This window comes from Mustela putorius, unplaced genomic scaffold (genome assembly GCF_011764305.1).
Source record: "Mustela putorius furo isolate JIRA1106 unplaced genomic scaffold, ASM1176430v1.1 tig00000596_pilon_pilon_pilon, whole genome shotgun sequence".
Lineage (NCBI taxonomy): Eukaryota > Metazoa > Chordata > Mammalia > Carnivora > Mustelidae > Mustela > Mustela putorius.
This window is the reverse complement of record NW_025421428.1, coordinates 16,067,357-16,085,114: the sequence shown is the minus strand read 5'-3', so window position 1 is coordinate 16,085,114 and position 17,758 is coordinate 16,067,357. Positions and strand designations below refer to the sequence as shown.

Below are 17,758 nucleotides of genomic sequence, written 5' to 3'. Positions count from 1 at the left end.
ACATGGGACGGGGACGCAGAGACGGGGAGGGGGGCACAGGGGTGGGCACAGAGGGACAGGGGGACGGGGGCACAGGGTTGGGCACAGAGGGCGAGGGACACGGGGACATGAGGAACACAAGGGTACGGGAACAGAGACACAGGGTCGGGGACACAGGGACACGGGGACAGAGGGGCACGGGCTTGTGGGGACACAGGGCCACAAGGATGGGGACACGGGGACACAGGGATAGGGGCACTGACAGGACATGGGAATAGGGGCGGGGGGGCAGGGACACAGGGACATACAAGCGGGGACAGGGACTCTGCAGGGATTGTGGTGTGGCACTTGGTGACCATGGGGGACCACACCCAGGGGGTGGTATGACACGATGGACAGTCATTGTCACCATGCTGGTTGTCACAGTGACAGTCCTGCGACAGCATGAGGTCCCCACTGCTCAGTCCGGACCTGTCCTGGGGGCCTGGGTTCCCAGGCCACAGCCCGAGGTCAGGACCCCAGCCCAGGCTTGTCCCAGCACCAGACAGGGCGGGCCCAGCGGAGACGAGGTCATGCTGGCCGGGGACAGTGTGGGAGCGGGCGGGGTGTCTCCCCTTCCCTCTGCAGCCTGGGGCACGGGTGGTTCTGGTTCCTGGGCCCTCCCCCGGGTCCAGGCCTGTCTGCTGGGGGAGAGGCGGCCCCTCCCGGGCCCCAGTCTGACGGAGGAGCCCCGGGAGGTGTTCCTGGATCGCCGGTGGCTCTCGGTCGGTCGCAGCCTGGAAGAACGGGAGGAGGCCAGGCAGTGGTCGGCAACTGAGCAAGGCTCACTGAGTGGCCGAGGACAAAGGCCTGTGGGTTTGCTGGCCCGTGAGCCTGTCATCCCTCCAGCTTCCGGTCGTCTCTGGGGGGTGGCCGGGGAGGCTGGAGGGCTCCTCCCCCGGTGGGCGTAAAACCCTCTTCAGGGTGGTTTGTCCTCAGGTCCAGGCCCGTGTCCCTGCCGGCCTGTCCTTCATCTGCGGCCGGTCGGGGGGGTGGGTGTGAGAGGACCCCTAGGCCCTAGCGGGGACCTGGAGCCCCCGCCCCCAACACCGGGCGCTCAGCAGCCACATCGCTACGTGCCCAAGCACCTGCCCGCGTGGCCGCGCCCCTGCCACAGCCCCAGGCCCCTTGCTCGGGCTGCTGGCCTTCTGCCCGCTGCCACCCACCTTCCCAAGACTCCCGCCCCACTCCCCAGGGCGCCCACACGGCCCTCGAGTCAGCCCTGTGGGGGAGGCGCCGGGAGGAGCAGCCGGGCCGGCCGCTGCCTCCCTGTGGCTCACCCTGCTCTGGAGCCCTGGGCGGTGGCCCCTGGAGGGTGAGTTGGGGGGTGCTGAGTACACGTCTCCTGTCCCGGCACCAGGCCCTCGAGCCCTCTCCTGCTTCCCACGTCCCCACGGGGACTGTCTCCGTGGTGACGCGGCGGGTGGCAGGAACCTTGAGACCCAGGACGGAAGGCCCGGTAGGCAGGGCAGCGGGAAGGTCGGGCGGCGCCCAGCAACCCCTCCCCCCCGCCCTGCAGTCACGTGAGCGTGGCGGTCACATGACCGCATCCCGGTCCCCAAGAAGATGGGTGCTCGGCCGTGGCCTGCCCTGCGCTGGGCCCTGACCCTGCTGCTGGTGCTGGGGCCACGCTGCCTGGAGGCTGGGGGTGAGTGCGGGCCCGCGGGCATCCCCCCATCCCGCCCTGCGCACCCCTGCGCTGAGCACCGCACCCCTCCAGCCCCCAGAGCCCCGGAGAGCGACTTCCAGGAAGGCTACTTTGAGCAGCTCCTGGACCATTTCAACTTTGAGAGGTTCGGCAACAAGACCTTCCCCCAGCGGTTCCTGGTGTCAGGTGAGGTCACCCCGGGGGTGTCGCGGGCCCCGGGGGTCCTACCCCTCGCCTCACCCACCCCTTCCTGCCTCCGCCCGACAGAGAAGTTCTGGAAAAAGGGCAAGGGCCCCATATTCTTCTACACGGGCAATGAGGGGGACGTGTGGTCCTTCGCCAACAACTCGGGCTTCATCCAGGAGCTGGCGGCTCAGCAGGAGGCCCTGGTCGTCTTCGCGGAGCATGTGGGTGCTGGTGGCGGGGCGCGGGCCGGGAGGGCGGGCGCGGCGGGGGCGGGGGAGCCCATCTCAGTCCCGCCGCTGCCCCCTGCAGCGCTACTATGGGAAGTCACTGCCGTTCGGCGACCGGTCTACGCGGCGCGGGCACACGGAGCTGCTGACGGTGGAGCAGGCCCTGGCCGACTTCGCCAGGCTGATCCGCGCTCTGCAGCGCGACCTTGGGGCCTACGACAGCCCCGTCATCGCCTTTGGTGGCAGGTGCGTCCTCGCCCTGCTGCTGCTCCCTAAGCAACGCAAGCGTGCGTAGCCCCTGTGGGGCTTGGAAGTCTCGGGGCCTCCCGGGGGCACCATGGGGGCTGGTGCTGGGGAGGCCGGGGTCCTGGCCGCCACGGCCCAGCCCCCCGTGTCTCCGCCCAGCTACGGGGGGATGCTCAGCGCCTACATGAGGATGAAGTACCCCCATCTCGTGGCCGGCGCGCTCGCGGCCAGTGCGCCCGTCGTGGCTGTGGCCGGCCTCGGCGACTCCTACCAGTTCTTCCGGGACGTCTCAGCAGTAAGCCAGGGTTCTGGGGCCCCGGGGCTGGGCCAGGCCGTGGCAGCCGCAGCCGCAGCCACAGCCTTTCTCTCTCCAGGACTTTGAGGGCCAGAGTCCCAAGTGTGCCCAGGGCGTGCGGGACGCGTTCCGGCAGATCAAGGACTTGTTCTCGCAGGGAGGTGAGGAGGCCTGTCCCCTTCGCCCGGCCCCTCCCTCGGCCCCACCCACACCCAAACCGCGTGGTCCCGCCTCCTCCTGACAGCCTACGACACGGTCAGCCGGGAGTTTGGCACCTGCCAGCCACTGTCCAGCCGGGAGGACCTGACCCAGCTCTTCGGGTTCGCCCGGAATGCCTTCACCGTGCTGGCCATGATGGACTACCCGTACCCCACCGACTTCATCGGGCACCTTCCCGCCAACCCAGTCAAGGCAAGAGGCTTGCTCCCGATGCTGGGAAACACGGGCAGGGATCTGGGCAGGGCAGTGTCCGAGGACAGAGAAGTGCCCATGGGATGGCCAGTGCTGGACGGCCCAAGAGCTCGCGGCCACTCTGGAGCCCAGGACCAGGGCAGGGTCAATTGGGAGGGGGGCCGTAGGCGAGCGGGGGTCTTTGGTTGGCTTCCCCAGGTTGGCTGTGACCGGCTGCTGAGTGAGAGCCAGAGGATCAAGGGGCTGCGAGCCCTGGCTGGTGCGTCTGCCCCTCGGCCCTGCGCCATGTGTCGGGGGTGGACATGGCTTGGGGGCGCAGGCCATGTGGAGGCGAAGAGCACCGACATTCCCAGTCAGTCAGTCCCTGGCCCAGCTTGGGGGGGAGGTTCCGTTCCACAGGTTCTCTGAGAGGCCCTGGGCGGGGGCGGGCAGCACTCCCAGCCACGCCCTGCCCTGTGGGGGGTGGGGGGCCATCCTGAGGGGCACAGGAGCTGCCCGCATGGACCCCAGGAGTTCCACACCTCGCTGGGCACCCTGGCCCCTCCAAGAAGCAAGGTGAGTGTCTGGCCCCGGCCCAGCGCCCCTGTCCGCCAGGGCTGGTGTACAACTCCTCGGGCACCGTGTCCTGCTACGACATCTACCAGCAGTACCAGGCCTGCGCGGACCCCACAGGCTGTGGCTCCGGCTCTGATGCCAGGGCCTGGGATTACCAGGTATGGGGCTGCCGGCCGTGTGGGACTGCCCGGACGGAGGTGCCCGATGCGGTCCCCCACCCCCCTGACCTCGGTGTGGGGCATCCCGCAGGCCTGCACCGAGATCAACTTGACGTTTTCCAGCAACAACGTGACAGACCTTTTCCCCGAGCTGCCCTTCACAGAGGCGCTCCGCCAGCAGTACTGCCGGGACACGTGGGGTGTGTGGCCCCGGAGGGACTGGCTGCAGACCAGCTTCGGCGGGGACGGTGAGGCTCAAGATGGAAGCACCCTTCCCTCTGCCCCACGCAGACCGGGCTCCCTGATCCAGCCCTGTCCACCCGCATGATTGTCTTTTGCAGACCTCAAAGCTGCCAGCAACATCCTCTTCTCCAACGGTGACCTGGACCCCTGGGCAGGAGGTGGGGTGAGTCTCAGCCTGGGGGCTGCTGCGGGGCGCTCGGCTCTGGCCAGCCCGGGGGCCGTGCTGGACGCTCCCCATGGGTCTGCCAGCCTGCGCACCCGGCTTCTGTGCGGCCTCCACTTTCCCTCTAAGGTCATCTCCTGCTCCCTTCTCTGGTTCTTCCCCTTGGACCTTTGAGGGGCGGCCAGAGGGAGGGGGAGAATCACGAGCAGACTCCCCGCTGAGCACAGCCTGATGGGGCACGACTCCGCTACCCCAGGGTCAGGCCCTGAGCCGAAACCAAGTCAGACGCTCACGGACTGAGCCCCCCAGAGGCCCCCTCCCTTTGGTGTGAACTGACTGCTGGTGCCCTAAGCTCCAGCTCTCCTTCCTGACGAGGCAGTTCGAGGCCAGGCTGTCCCTGGGAGCTCCTGTTTCAGCTGCACCCCCGTGGGGACACAGCCCCCGGCAGGCCGCAGCGGGTGGGTGGGACACAGGGGTTGGTTGGGCCGAGGCCCACGGCCCAGCAGATGGACATCCTCCGACAGATCCGGACTAACCTGAGTGCGTCAGTCCTCGCCATCACCATCCAGGGGGGCGCCCATCACCTAGACCTGAGGTGTGGTCCTGCCCGGGAGGCGTGCTGCGTGTGGCCTGGACCAGTTGGCCGATGGGCTGGGGAGGGCCGGGGCTCAGCCTGCTGCCCCACTCAAGCCCCCTGTCTGCTCCTTAGAGCGTCTCATCCAGAAGACCCCACATCTGTTCAGGAGGCTCGTGGGTTTGAGGCCAGGCTCATCCACAAGTGGGTGGAAACAGCCAGAGGCGATCAGCGGAGGCAGCCGGCCCAGCGTGGGGGACTCAGAGGTTGAGTGCTCCCCAGCCGAGGCCCAGAGAGGACTCCAGGGGAGCATCTCAGGGCTCTGCGGTGAGCGGCTGCAGAAGCGTTGGGCAGCCCGGTTAGTGCGGTGTGGGCTGAGGGAGCAAACGTGAACACAGACTAGCAAACCAGCCGCACGTTTAATAAAACAGAGCCCTCAATTCATGTGTGGTCTCGGCATGGTCGGGAGGGCCCCGCAGCCAGCCCAAGCATCTTTCCCAGCACCCTCCGCAGCCGTGCCTCCAGGGGGCCGGGCCTGGGGCTGCAGCTCCTCCTCTGCGGCAGGGCACAGTCCCTATCCCACCGCTGGGCTCGGAGAGGCGGGTGTATGGCAATGGGAGGTGAGGTGCCGAGCCCACTTGGGAGACAGGCTGCACACCCCGTTCCCGGCGCAAGAGACCAGGTGTCGGGTCAGGAGTACATGGCAGCCCCAAGGGCAGCCAGTGGATACGTGCAGTGTTGAGACAACCGGGAACACGGCCAAGAACCCAGGTCCTGCCAGGCACTGGGAGCCTGGGCCGCCAAAGGCACCGACCACTAGCAGGGGAGACCCTGGCAGCTCAGTGTCCCAGAGAGAGGACCTGTGCCTGTGAGGCTACCTGGTCCCAGGAAACAGGGTCCCCCAGAAACCAAGGTTCGTCTTTGGAAAAGCGCCCCAAGTCAGGACTCAGGGGTGGAAGTGGCAGGCTCCCGAGACCAGGTGGCGGGGCTACAGGGACACCTCTACCTACGGACACGGAGCCCAGGACGCAAACATCACAGGGATGAGCAAGGGCAGGGCATCAGGTACGACAGGAACGTGGATGTCATGTCCACGCTGGGTCCCCAGGCTGCTGGTCACAGTGGGAGACCTGACCTCCGAGCACAGAGTGCGAGGTGTGCCGAGACCACAATGGCTAGACCCCCACCCCAAATGAGCACACACAGTCTTCCACACAGCAGAGATAAGAGCAAACCTACTTTTATGCTGCCTGGAAAGTCCATTCTACCAGGTGGTCCGGGAGCAGGACGCGCTCACCCAACCGCCCCTCCCGCCCCTTCAGGGCCGGGGGAGGATCCCTGAGTCCAACGAGTAAACGCCACAGCCCACCAGGTGACCGGACTCGGAGGAGGTCACAGATGCCCTCAGACCCTTGGTTCCGGGCACATCGCAAGCTCTGAGACCACTGGCTGAGTCACATGTTGGGCTGTCCCTTCAGCTCTGGGGGGGGGGGATGTCGGGGGACCCAGCGCACCCCGGGGAGATGACCAGTCACCTGGGATCGTGAAGCCCGGGCACTGGCTGACAGTAAGACATTCAGGTACAAGGAATGTGAGTCATGATTCCAGTTTCCTCGGGAAGCAGGAGGCTCCCCTAGTGGACGGGAACACCGTGATTCACGGGGCTGACATTATAACACCATCATCGTAAGAGGCTCACACAGGATGTCCAGTGGTCCTGCCCACCCGTGAGGCCCTGAGATTCTCAGGCCTGGGAATCTCTAGTATCTCCATTCACCCAGGCCTGGACCACAGGCAGCCGGCTGACTGGACACTACAGGGCAATAGGCCAAGGATAGTGGACTGACCCAAACCAGGGGTCTACAGACAGGCTTCCATAAACAAAAGACCTGGGAAATGCTGGGGTGGGGCCCACGGGGCAGTCACGCCCCGTCCGGCGGGGCCCAGATGGGCAAGGGGTGGGCCTCGGTGTTGAACACGTAGGCGTCCAAGCTGAGCAGGCTCGGGTCATCCGAGAAGAGCAGATACAGGTACTTAAGCGTCTCCCCCAGAAAGAAGCTCTCCATCTTGTCCCTGGGCTGGGGGTTGAGGGGATCCTGGACGTTGCTGATGGAGGAGTAGCCGCCCGAGGGGACCTGCACAGGGCCGAGACGGCGGCGTCCGGGCTGCGGCCACAGCCGGCTCCCCACACGGGCTCGGTCCTTGGGACGGGACCAAGGGACACCCCAGCCCCGGAGCCCCAGGCGCCCCTGACTCCGGAGGCCACGGTGAGCCTGCCCCTCCCCCATGCCCCCAGCCCGGGGCGAAGGGGCCCGCGGGGCCGGCGGGGTGGCGGGCAGGCAGCTCACCCGTGTGTACGCGTTGAAGCTCTGCAGTATCTCCCAGCCCCAGTCCTGGTACTTGGGGTCCCCCGTGAGGCGGTGCAGGTAGAACAGACTCTCCACCGTCTCGGGCCGCAGCAGGTTGTGCCTGTCGGCCGGCTGGCGGGACATGGGCTGAGCTCAGACACGGCCCCGACGGTGCCCCCACACCCAGAGCCCGGCCCCGGCTCACCTTGACCTGCACGTCCTTGCGGTCGTTCTGGGGGTACAGGTTAAAGTGCACGATTTCGGGGCTCAGCCCGGTCTCCATCTGGCGGTTCATCTGGTAGCAGGTGTCCATGAGCGCCCGGGCCAGCTCCATGTGGTCAGCGGGCAGGCCGTGGTGGGCGCCCAGAGCCAGCGTCCCTGGCAGGAAGCACACCAGGTGGTCCTGAAATCAGAGCGGGTCCTCACCACGGCGGAGTCTGTGGCCGCGGGGGGGGGTGGCGGTGACACCGGGGATGGTGCCTCCCGTGTCCCCAGGAGTCAACGAGCCCGAGCGGGGACGTCTCAGGGTCCACTCGGGCAAGCAACTCAAGTACAGGCCCAGCACGCGACGCTGCATGCGAGCAGGGGAGAGGCGGGGGAAAGACACCACCTCCCGGGGAGCAGACGCTGACCCGGGTCTCCCCCCTCTCCCCCACCGACACCGACGGGCTGCCGTAGGAGAGTGAGGGTCCCCAGGAAGCGGTGGGGGTCTGGGAGCGGTGCCCGGGACCCAGGGGGCGCAGCCAGGGACCCAGCGCAGACCTCGGGTCCCCCTCAGCTCCTCCTGCCGCCCCCACCCCAGCCCAGGCCACGACCCAGGCGCATGCCCACGGCCAGAACTTCGGGGCTCTCTGCAACGTCGTGGCTCACAAATCCGTCGCAGCTCAGGACACTGCCCAGGAGGGAGAAGGGGGGACGGGGGGAGGTTGGATGGCTGAAGCCCCGCCCGCCCGGGCTGGCTGGAGCGCACGCTCACCATCTTGGCGCTGAACGGCCGTGGGCAAGCTCCCCCACGAAGGCGAGCTTTCCGGGCTCAGACCTGCGCAGCAGGTGCCTCCGGATCCCCTCGATGGCTTCCAGGTAGTCTTCCAGTAACCTGGGCAGGGCGGCAGGCCCCGTCAGCTCCGGGCCAGCCAGGCGCACGGCCCTCTTGCCCTGGCACCCAGGAGCGGCCGCGTGGCCGTGAACCACCCAGCACACCCTAGTGGCTCGGAGCCCCGGCCCTGTCTGAGGCGGCGCCAGGCTGGCCCGGAGCTGGGGGCGCTCCCCTCAAGCGCCCCGAGGGACGGCCCGAGAACGGCCTCCGCACAGCCCCCGGATCCCGGTGTGACGCCCCGGTCTCTGCCCGCAGCCCCGGGGGTTCTGGGGGGCGTCAGCCCCAGGCTCCATCGTCGGGGGTTTCCGGTTCCGTCCCGGGGGGCGATTCTGCCTCCTACACCACACGGTGCAGCCCAGGCGGCCCCGGCCTCCCTCTGCTGGGGGGCGTGTGCATGGTGGCCTCCGCGACCGTGCAGCCGGTGAGCTAGGGGCCCCTCGGACAGGCCCCGACCGCGGGCCCCGCCTGGCGCTGGGGAGCCTGGGCCTCAGCGACCAGCCAGGTCCCCTCCTCCTGGACACGGAGGCTGTGCCTGGAAGAACCACGCTCCTCGCGGAGGGGCCGAGCGCGGGCCGGCACGGCGGCTGCCCGACCGGGACCCCCGGGACGAGAGGGGAGCCACGGGGAGCTGCGGGGAGCCCACCCCTGCCGCGTGGCAGAACCCGGCCTCACTGGGGCTCCTGCTTTCCGCCCTGGACCCACTGCTTGAGCAGGTACTCGTAGTAGCTGTCGGCCCGGGCGCCCAAGGTGAACACGCCCGGGTGGGTGAAGCGGCCGCTGTGCGTGTCGATGAACATGGGCACCAGCCCGTCCTTCTTCCCCGGCAGCGAGTGCACGCGCCGCGTCACCTCCTCCGCGGCCTCCTGCGGCAGACGACGGGAGAGGGGGCATGAGCGAGGGGGGCGGCCGGGGTGCACAGAGGGGCTGCATCGGCTCGCCCCCACGGGACGGACCCGCTCCCCGCCGAGGAGGGAGCAGGCCGCCGTCCCAGCCCACGGAGCCCCTCGCCCAACTGCCGCCCACAGCGGCTTCTGAGAGGGACCCAGGCCCCGCAGGAACCCGGGTCGCGCGCGGCCGGCTGCTCCTGCCGGCTGGAGGGAAGGCAGGCACGTCGGCTTCCGCGCCCGGGCTCGCGGCTCGCCGCCCCCGGGGAGCTCCTGCGCACCCTTCAAGAGCCAGCCCGCCTGGGCTGCTCCGAGCTCCCTGCCGGGCGCCCACAGCACCTCTGCTCCCGGGCTTCGCGTGCATTCGGTCCCCGCGCCCAGGAGCCCAAGCGGGGAGCCATTTGCTGGGCTCCGCCAGACGCACGCGCCCACGCCCACCCACCGAGTTCTCTAGGGTCGCAGGCCACCACGGACACCCAGCAACGGGCACGCGCCTGGCTGACGCCCCAGGAGCAGGACACACGCGGAGCCGCTGGACTAGGCGCCGCCGACGGGACGGCCGCCACGCTGTGGACAGGCAGGGAGGGCCCCGCGCGCCCGTCTCCCCAGGACACACACGGGGCCAGCGAGCGTCTGGAGAACGCCACACCCAGAAAGCAGATCCGCGGCCACCCGAGGCAGGCCCACCGACAACGCGCCAGCGGCCACGCAAGAGCCGGGCCTGAGCGTGGCGGGAACCTGCTCCTGGGGGCGTGCCCCTCCGGACACCCGCGTGGGACACAACCCGACGGGCGGGGCTGGCCGGGACCTAGACTGCTCGGGCCCCGTCCACACGGCGGGGTACCGCTGGGGGCGGGAAGGACACGTGGGACGCGCGCCGCGACACAGACGTAACCCGTGGGCGCCTTCCCCGCGGATGCGAACGTCCCCCGTGGCGACCAAGCCCCACACAGGTGGCCCGGGCCGCAGAACCTCACCGCGCGGGACGATCAGAACCGAGAGCCCCCACTGCCCCACACGCACGGGGCACAGGGCTCGCGGCCGCGGCCCACTCCGACGGGGAGGAAGTCGTGCAGGCGTCAGAGCTCGCCCACGGCTGCGCGGTGGGAGGGGAAACGCGGTGCCACGGACACGTGGAGAGTCACTATTTCACTCCAATCACGGCTCCATTTTGCTAAGCAAAGGGAGAACCGACGGCACGCCGTGCCGCGTCCCGAAGCCCCCCTCCCCCACGGCGAGGAGAGCGGCTCCGCCAGGCGCGGCCAGGGACCCGCTGCCAACAAGGGCCCAGGACGGGCGTGCGGGTCAGGAAAGCCCCAGCGCAGCTCCCTGCCTCCGGCCGACCTGGCTGGACGCGCCTCCCTGCGGGCGCCACGGCCCCCGACCCCGCGGCACGTGCGAGGCCGGCGGCTGGGACCCCGAGGACACGGACCTGCTGCAGGGCAGGGCCGGGGCGAGGACTCAGCCTCCAGGTGCCGACTCGACGCCCCGGCCTCTGTTGCCCCCGGCCACAACGAACCACGGGGAAGGGGAGAGGAAGGGAGAGGGGGCGTCCCGGGTGGCGCGGCCCCTCCGTACCTGAAACTTCTTATTGCCCGTGAGGCGCGAGAGCTCCCGGAACTCCAGCTGAATGCTTGTGACCTCAGCCACCGTGCTGTCCGAGGTCCAGCGGGGCGGGTGGGCGGCCCCGGTGCCGATGTTCACGTCGGAGTACGGGATCTTGGAGGGCGTCTGGAACGCAGGCATGAGCCGATTCCCAAAGTCCTCCTGATGCGCAGCACAGCGGGCAATCAAGCTTCCCTGCCGCCCGGCGGACGCGCCCCCGTCCCCCGGTGCCAACCCATCCCCCGTTCCTGCCCAGTCACGCGGACGGACACGGGACTTTACTGGCCCCGCGCGGCCTCCACGTTCCATGGCCACCAAACCAAGCTGGCCCTGGGGAGCTCCGAGAGAACGTCCCTGCAAGCCGTGGGGACGACAGGCAGGGTGACGCCGCTCACGCGCGTGTGCGCCAACAAGGCTCCGGCACAGGAGCGGGAGCGCTGGGGACAGACCCCACCCACCCCCCCGCCCCAGATCCCGGGAGCCGAGCGACAGCGCTCGCACGCTCACGCTCCCTCGGGCCCGTCCTCCGGCGGGCGCCGGGACACTCACAGCCTTCTTCAGGAAGAGGTCGTCCCCGGACAGGTGGTAGGCGCTCAGAAGCCCCCCCAGGATGCGGATCGTGCTCTCAAACAGGTTGACGTCCACGTCCTTCTGGAACCGCAGCTTCTTAGACACCCACTTCCTGGCCTCTTCAAACTCTGACATGAAACGGTGTGGGGAGGGGAGCGGGTCGCGGGGCCTAGCGCGCCCCCGTGACCCCTCACCCGGGGGCCCCGTGCATTCCCGTGTCTGTCTCTCTCCCCCCCGCCCCCCGCAGGCTCGCCATGTCCGGTCCCCGCGAGAGGGGAGGAGCCCCCGGGACTTCAGGCGCAGAGAAAGGGAGCCCGCGCGCGCGCAAGGACGGGCCGCCGACTGCGGACGATCCCGGCACAGAGGGCCACGTCGAGAGATTCGGCGGGAGTCTCGGGCCTCCTCAGACAACTTAAAACACGCCTCTGAAGTCCCAGCTCAGAAATAACCGACGACGCGTGACCCCCGGGCCACCCGATCTCACGTGAGCCAGTCAAGTCTCACGTGAGGGAGAGACGCGGGGCGCGGACAGCCATTGGCATCACGTGCCGCCGAACGCCACAGGGCCCCTTCAGGCTGCGACAGGGGAACCGGCTGGAACCGGCCCTGGACGCCGGACGTCAGGCGGGAAAGCTACCACCCATGCCCAGCGCGTCCGATCCTGCCCCCACGAGAAGGGAGCGCGCGCCAGATGGGAACAGCAGCGTTTCGGCCCCCGCCCCCGCCCCCCCCTGCCAACAGCTCGCGCGCCCCCAGAGTCACCCCAGGAGAACTTGGCCGCGAGCGAGGGAAGGAGCGGGTACCTTTTTTCAGGCCCAAGATCCACATGGTGTCCAGGGCGTCAATCAGCGTCAGGCCCAGGCCAAACCACTCGCTGAAGGACCTGGACACAGGTTTCAGCTCGTCGTGGCCCCAGGCAAACTTGCGGTACCCGGCCCACGCGTGGAGGAAGGCGTCGATCACGGCCCTCTGGCGCTCGTTCGGGGAGGCTGGAGGAAAGACAGCAGGTCGCCAGGACCGGTGCCGGTCAGGGTTCAGACAGGGCCCCTCAGCAGCCCCACACGGAACGGGGAGGGGGAGCAGCAGGGGACACCGCCCAAGGACGGGTCCTCACGGCTGGACGCAGCTGCCAGGGCGGCGAGGCCTCTGGGGCCAGCACGGGACAGCGTGGTGTCCCGTGTGCCTCCGCCGGGGGCCCGGGGACCCGGGGGCCACACGCTGAGCGCGCGATGGCTGCGCCGTGCCCTTCGGCCTCGGGAGCGTCGGGCGTGCTGACGGCTGCCGACCTGGACGGGAGCGCCTCGTCTCCCGGGTGCCGCGTCGCACCTCATCGGCCCCGGGCTTTTTCGAGGACGACCTAACGCGCAGCAGGTGCACCCACGGCCGCCCTGGAGCCTTTCCGGGGTGCCCTCGCGACTCGTGTGGGAGACGAGGTTTCTGCCCTCCACACCGGGGAGGACGGGGCACGAGTGACGGAGCCACCACGTGGACACAACCGTGCGTGTCGATGGCGGCACCGCACGTGGGTGCGGTCTGAGGCCATCCGTGTTGACACCCGCGGCGCTGCCGTCTGTCCTCTAAGCCACACGATCGCTCGGCGTCCCCCACACGTCCCCCTTCCTTCAGAGGCAACAGCAATCGGGACCGGACGGTCACAGCCTGGGCCCCAGACTCGCTGACCTGGCACGAGCCCCTGCTCCACCAGGCCCATGGCCCTGGCCGTGACCGGCCCCGCCTCAGCTCTGCACGGGACTCCCGACACGCCTGCGCCCAGAAGGCCCTCCACCCCGGTGCCACCGCGTCGGACCGCGCAGACCTGCTGGGACCCGAGACGCAGAGGGGCGGCTGCGTCCCCACGTTCTCCAGGCACCACCCCCCAGCCCCCCGTGGCACAGACGCAGGCTGGGAAACGAGTCTCTCGCCCACATGGGCGACCGGGGGCTGCAGCGATGGGCCGCCAAGGAGCCCCGTGTCCTCTCCAGGCTCTCAAGAGATCGGCGGCCTGCCCGGGCGCCTCGGGGGACCAGCACTCGGAGGGACGGCAGGTGCTCCCCCGCTGGGCGTCCGCGCGCCCCTCCTCGTCAGAATGTCCAGGTGAGGCCCAACAGGGTGCCCGTGGGGTCTTACCTGCCTGGTTCTGAATCCTGGGGGCCTGGGAGGAAGGTCTGGGGGGCGCCTCCGCCTTCCTCGAAGGAAGTTCGGTGCCCGGCTGCGGCTCAATCACCGCTCCCCTCCAGCTTCAGGGAGAGAAGGAGGCGCAGTCAGCCAGCCTGCGGGCGGAGACGGAAACGCCCCCAGGTCCCGGTCCCCCGGCGGGGCTCCCTGCTGCCCGCCGCTCTGGGCAGGACGAGCAGAAGGCTGGTTCTGCCCCCCGCCCCGGGTCCCGCCCTGGACCCCGCCTGCTCTGAGAGCAACGTGTACCTCAGACGTCGCGCTCACCCTCCTCCTCTTTGGTTTTCAGAAAACGCCAGACACGCGGGCTTCAGCGTTTCTGCACGTCCAGCCCGTCTCTGACGCTCCCCGTACCTGACCACCGTTCTCCGTGTGCTTCCTTCCCGACGCGCGTCACCCACTGCCTCGTCCCTCCACTTGGTGTCGTCCTGCCTCCTGTCCTCGGAGCCTTTACCGGGGGCTCGAATCTGCAGGTTGGGAGGTCCCCGTCGGAAATGCCTTTGAGGCTTCTAGATAAAAACAAGAATCACCCATGAAAACAGCTCAACTGCCTGTGGGCTGCCTTTCCTTTCCCTGCCGCCGGCACACTCCCCGCTCAGGCCCAACCCCGCGGAGTGTGTGAACCGGCTGGCAGCACACGGCCCCAGAGGAAATCCCTTTTGGGTCTCATCACGACACGCAGATTTGGCCGGGAGATCCCGACTCGCCATCTCCCGGCCCTTGCCGACAGGGATGGAAGTGCGCCAAACGGGCCGGCGCAGCCCTGGATGGCAGGTTGAACTCCTGACCCGGGATGCTCCCAGGCTGTCACAGACCCTAAAGGTAGCAAGACAGGGTCAGGACCACGGCCCCGTACGTGGAGACGCAGAGAGAACCCGGCCGCGGGCCCGTGCCCCGGGACTCCTGCGCTTCACCCTCGGGATGCTGTGGCGAGGGCAGGGCGCCAGGTCCAGGGACGGACCACTGGGGCCGGGGAGCAGCCAGTGCTCGACAGAGGGCGGGACGAGGCGCCTCCCCCAGAGGACGGGAGGAAGGCCCCTTGGGAATCGGGAAAAACCTCTGCTTCTCAGCGTCCACAGGATCTGTGACGACGTTCACGACTGACGTGCCCGGGAGAAGGGGGTCTGGCCGAAACAGAGCACCAAGGCCGACCCAGGTCTGGGGGACCAGTGCTGGAGTCCGAGCAAGAGACAAAGTCCAAGTGGCCTCCACGAGGGGCTCCCAGTCCCCAGGCCTGGACCAGGGGAGGTGTGCATATTAACCCCTTACCGTCCAGGCCCCTGCTGGACACCAGAGACTGGATCACGGACCTCCCCACACACCTCTGGAAACGTGTCTCTCCGTGGGGAAACACGTCAGGCTGGCTCTGCCTTCCCAACCGTTAGGGCGGACACCGGGTGCGAGGGAGGGACCAGAAAGAGTAGAAGAAACGCCCGCCTGCCCTCCCTACGAGGGAGAACACCCGCTTTTTCACACACAGCTCCCGAATGAGACAGTCTGGAGCGTGGCCTCCTGCGGCTCCCCAGGGCAGCCCCACAGGGCCCGGCCTGGACAGATCCCGGCCCCCTGCCCCGTCCAGACCCGCTGAAGCTTCAAGTCCCTGAGCAAGCCCAGCTCCCCGGGCCTTGGGCACTTTCATCCAACTCGAGCCCGGCTCTCCTGACCCTGCCCAGAACCAGCAGAGTCTCACAGCGGCTTCCCCGACCCCGGGACCGGCGCCAGCCTTATCCCTCCCGGCGGCGACTGCTCTCCCCTCGCAGGAGGTTCGCCTGCCTGCCCCCGCCAGCCCGTAGCTCCTCGAGGCAAGGGACGGGTCCGTTCTGCTCGCCGGCAGACCCAGGACCTGGCCCGCCAGCAGGCGTTCCACAAGAGCGAAGCAGAGAGTATTCCTCTTTCCCGCCCCAAGGGTCATCCTACGGGCCCAGCACAAGGAGCGTGACGCTCAGACGTCACACAGACGGGGACAGACAGAACCCTTCCCCGTCTACCTGAAACGCCACACACTGTTCCCAGACGCTGGCGGGACGGAGCCCGGGGACGACCCCACGTGTAGGTCACGCGACGTACCTGCGGTAAGAGGCCCGGGAGGTCCTCTGCTTTCCGAGGAGCTGGCAAGACGGGCGGGTCCGCTGGTCTCCTCTTCCGCTCCTCCGCGGACCGGCCGTTCCCCGCTAAACAAGAGAGGCGGTCTTACCCCCAGCAGCCCACTCGCCCCGAGCCGACTCCGAGCGGGTGGCGCAGCCCGTCGAGACTCCTCACGAGAGGACAGCGTGAGCCCCGGGGAAAGCCCCGGAAAGGCATCCAACGACGCCAGAGGAAATCCAGCCTTTCTGAAAGCCCTTGGCAGCGCCGGTCCTTCGCCGGCCCCCGCCCACACGGACGCGGCCTTCAGCTCTTCCCTTCCCGGGACCACAAAGTGCAGGGAGCAGGCCGTGGCCTTGAGCCCCCACGGCCTTGAGCCCCCGCAGCCGCTCCTCAGCCTCCGTGCTGCAGGCCAGGGCCCCCCCAGAGACATTCCCCAGGATTCCCCACAGGCTCCCCAGGACTCCGCGCCCGGGGGGGGGGGCCCCTTCCAGACCCTGGGTAAGACGTGTGCGCAAGTTCCCGGAGGCGTCTGGACTGGGCCTGCCACCTCCCGACCTCCATCTCTCTGCGAGGCCCAGGGCCTGGAGGTGCCGGGACTCAGCCAGACGCCCAGCGAGCCGTCGCACCCCGGGAAACGCACAGCCACCTGCCAGCCCCACAGCCGCCAGCGCGCTGCCCCTCCGCCTCCCGCTTCTGCCCCGCCGCCGGCCCTCGGGGACCCACGCAGAGCCCCGCGGGGCGCTCGTGGAGCCGGTACCTCGCCACTGGTCAGCCACGCTGGCGTAGGACAGGAGTCCGCAGAGCATCAGGAACGTGAGCAGGAAGAGGATCACGTTCCGCTGCAACCTCGACAGCTGCTTCCACTTCTGCGGGACGCAAGGGCAGGGAGGCTCCTCACTGAGAGCGGCCCGACCGCGGACCTGCCCACCCGCCGCCAGCCCCGCGCGGCCCGGCGCGCCCCAGGCCCGGGGTCTGCCCCGCGGGAGGTGCCCTCCGGCCGGGACGCCCCACCGCCGCGCGGGCACAGCGCAGACGGGCGCAGCGGGCGCGCGCCAGCTCCGGCTCCGGCTCCGGCTCCGGCTCCGGCTCCGGCCGCCGGCGGGGCTCCCGCCTCGCCGCCCCGACCGACGGCTCTCGGCGCGGGGCACCGCGCGCCGCCCCCACGCCGCACAGCCCGCGGCCCCGGAGAGGCGGCGGCAGGCCGGCCCCGCGCGCCCCGGCCCGCTCCCGGCGGCCCCGCGCCCGCTCCCGGCGGCCCCGCGCGCCCCGCGCCTCACCCTCCAGCACGAGCGCCGCCGCCGGCTCTTGCTGCCGTCGTAGGTCCGGCCGGCGCTCAGCGTCACCGAGACGAAATCCCGATGCGGCGCCGGCGGCGGCGGCGGGTACATGACCGCGGCGGCGGCGGCCCCGCCCACGGGCGGCGTCAGGAGGCCGGACTCCCACAGGGGCCCGGGACGTCGCGGGTCCGACCCCCGCGGGCAGCCATCGCGGCGCCGTCAACACCCCGCCCATCGCGAGCGCGGCCAAGGCGCCTGCGCCGCGCCCTTCTCGCCCCACTGCGCCTGCGCCCGTCCTCGCGGCCCCGGCGCGCGCCTCTGTTTACGTCCCGCTGCGCCGGCGCACGCCCTCCCGTGCGCCGTGACCTCTCGCCCTCCACGTTTGCCGGCCCGCGCGTGCGCCCCGCTCGCCGCCCCGCGCCGCCCCGCGCCGCCGGCTGCGGGGCTCGAGTCCCGGTCGCGGCCGGACGGGCCGGCCCAGAGCTAGGGGAGCCGCGGCGGAGTCGGGGCAGGCGGGGCGGCGGCTCTCCGGGGCGGTCCCCGGGGCGAGCTGGCCACGCTGGCCACCCCCGCAGCCGGCTGTGCGCGCGGCCCCGAGGAGGGTCTGCGGGGCTCCCGGGCCCGCGGTCCCGCTGCGGCCCTTCCGCGTGGGCCTCCCGCGCGGCACCGTGGCTGAGCCTGCCCCAGGGCGGCGCTCGTGCCGTCCGGTCCCCCTGCCTCCTAGAGGCCGCCGCCGCGGGGCTGTCCCCGCGCCCAGTTCGGGGGCCGGCGGTGCCCGAGCGCATCCCTCCCCGCACGAGCGGTCGGCGGGAGCCCCGCCCCGGAGCGCTGGGCCGAGGGACGGGGCGGCTTCTGGGCCCACCCCCAGGTGGCGGGCCCGCGGGCTGGTCTCGGGCGGCCCGGAGACCGGGGGGAAGAGCTGGGCGGGGGCACGAGGGGACCCCGGGGCAGCCCCGAGCAGGGCAGCCGCAGCTCGGCGTGTGGGCTCTCGCTCCCC

General features: G+C 70.1%; 3 protein-coding genes across 4 annotated transcripts; 2 read left to right on the top strand and 1 right to left on the bottom strand.

Annotated features, from left to right (window-relative positions):
• Positions 1 to 1,534: 1,534 nt before the first annotated feature.
• On the top strand, positions 1,535 to 5,168 carry DPP7 (dipeptidyl peptidase 7). 2 transcript variants are annotated; one of them, XM_004782473.3, is made up of 13 exons: positions 1,535 to 1,666; positions 1,739 to 1,852; positions 1,934 to 2,073; positions 2,162 to 2,325; positions 2,485 to 2,620; positions 2,700 to 2,781; positions 2,865 to 3,031; positions 3,230 to 3,290; positions 3,626 to 3,744; positions 3,836 to 3,992; positions 4,086 to 4,150; positions 4,675 to 4,745; positions 4,860 to 5,168. In XM_004782473.3, the coding sequence occupies exons 1-13, from the start codon at positions 1,585 to 1,587 to the stop codon at positions 4,993 to 4,995; spliced, it is 1,494 nt and encodes a 497-aa protein (XP_004782530.1). In that variant the 5' UTR covers positions 1,535 to 1,584; the 3' UTR covers positions 4,996 to 5,168. The 2 variants fall into 2 exon arrangements, with proteins under 2 accessions (XP_004782530.1, XP_012906397.1); XM_013050943.2 differs by having other exon boundaries at positions 3,230 to 3,383.
• A 780-nt stretch (positions 5,169 to 5,948) lies between these two features.
• LOC123392797 (endoplasmic reticulum mannosyl-oligosaccharide 1,2-alpha-mannosidase-like) lies at positions 5,949 to 16,985 on the bottom strand. The gene is given in 14 exon segments (XM_045082774.1): positions 5,949 to 6,859; positions 7,073 to 7,204; positions 7,278 to 7,475; positions 8,049 to 8,065; positions 8,068 to 8,168; positions 8,841 to 9,031; positions 10,631 to 10,819; positions 11,207 to 11,355; positions 12,031 to 12,216; positions 13,355 to 13,464; positions 13,754 to 13,908; positions 15,467 to 15,570; positions 16,242 to 16,350; positions 16,762 to 16,985. Coding segments are annotated over 14 exon segments (1,965 nt in total). The 5' UTR covers positions 16,873 to 16,985; the 3' UTR covers positions 5,949 to 6,646.
• On the top strand, positions 12,214 to 13,940 carry LOC123392799 (translation initiation factor IF-2-like). Its single transcript, XM_045082781.1, has 2 exons — positions 12,214 to 13,321; positions 13,689 to 13,940. Exons 1-2 carry the CDS (start codon positions 12,937 to 12,939, stop codon positions 13,739 to 13,741), a joined length of 438 nt encoding a protein of 145 aa, XP_044938716.1. The 5' UTR covers positions 12,214 to 12,936; the 3' UTR covers positions 13,742 to 13,940.
• Positions 16,986 to 17,758: the final 773 nt, after the last annotated feature.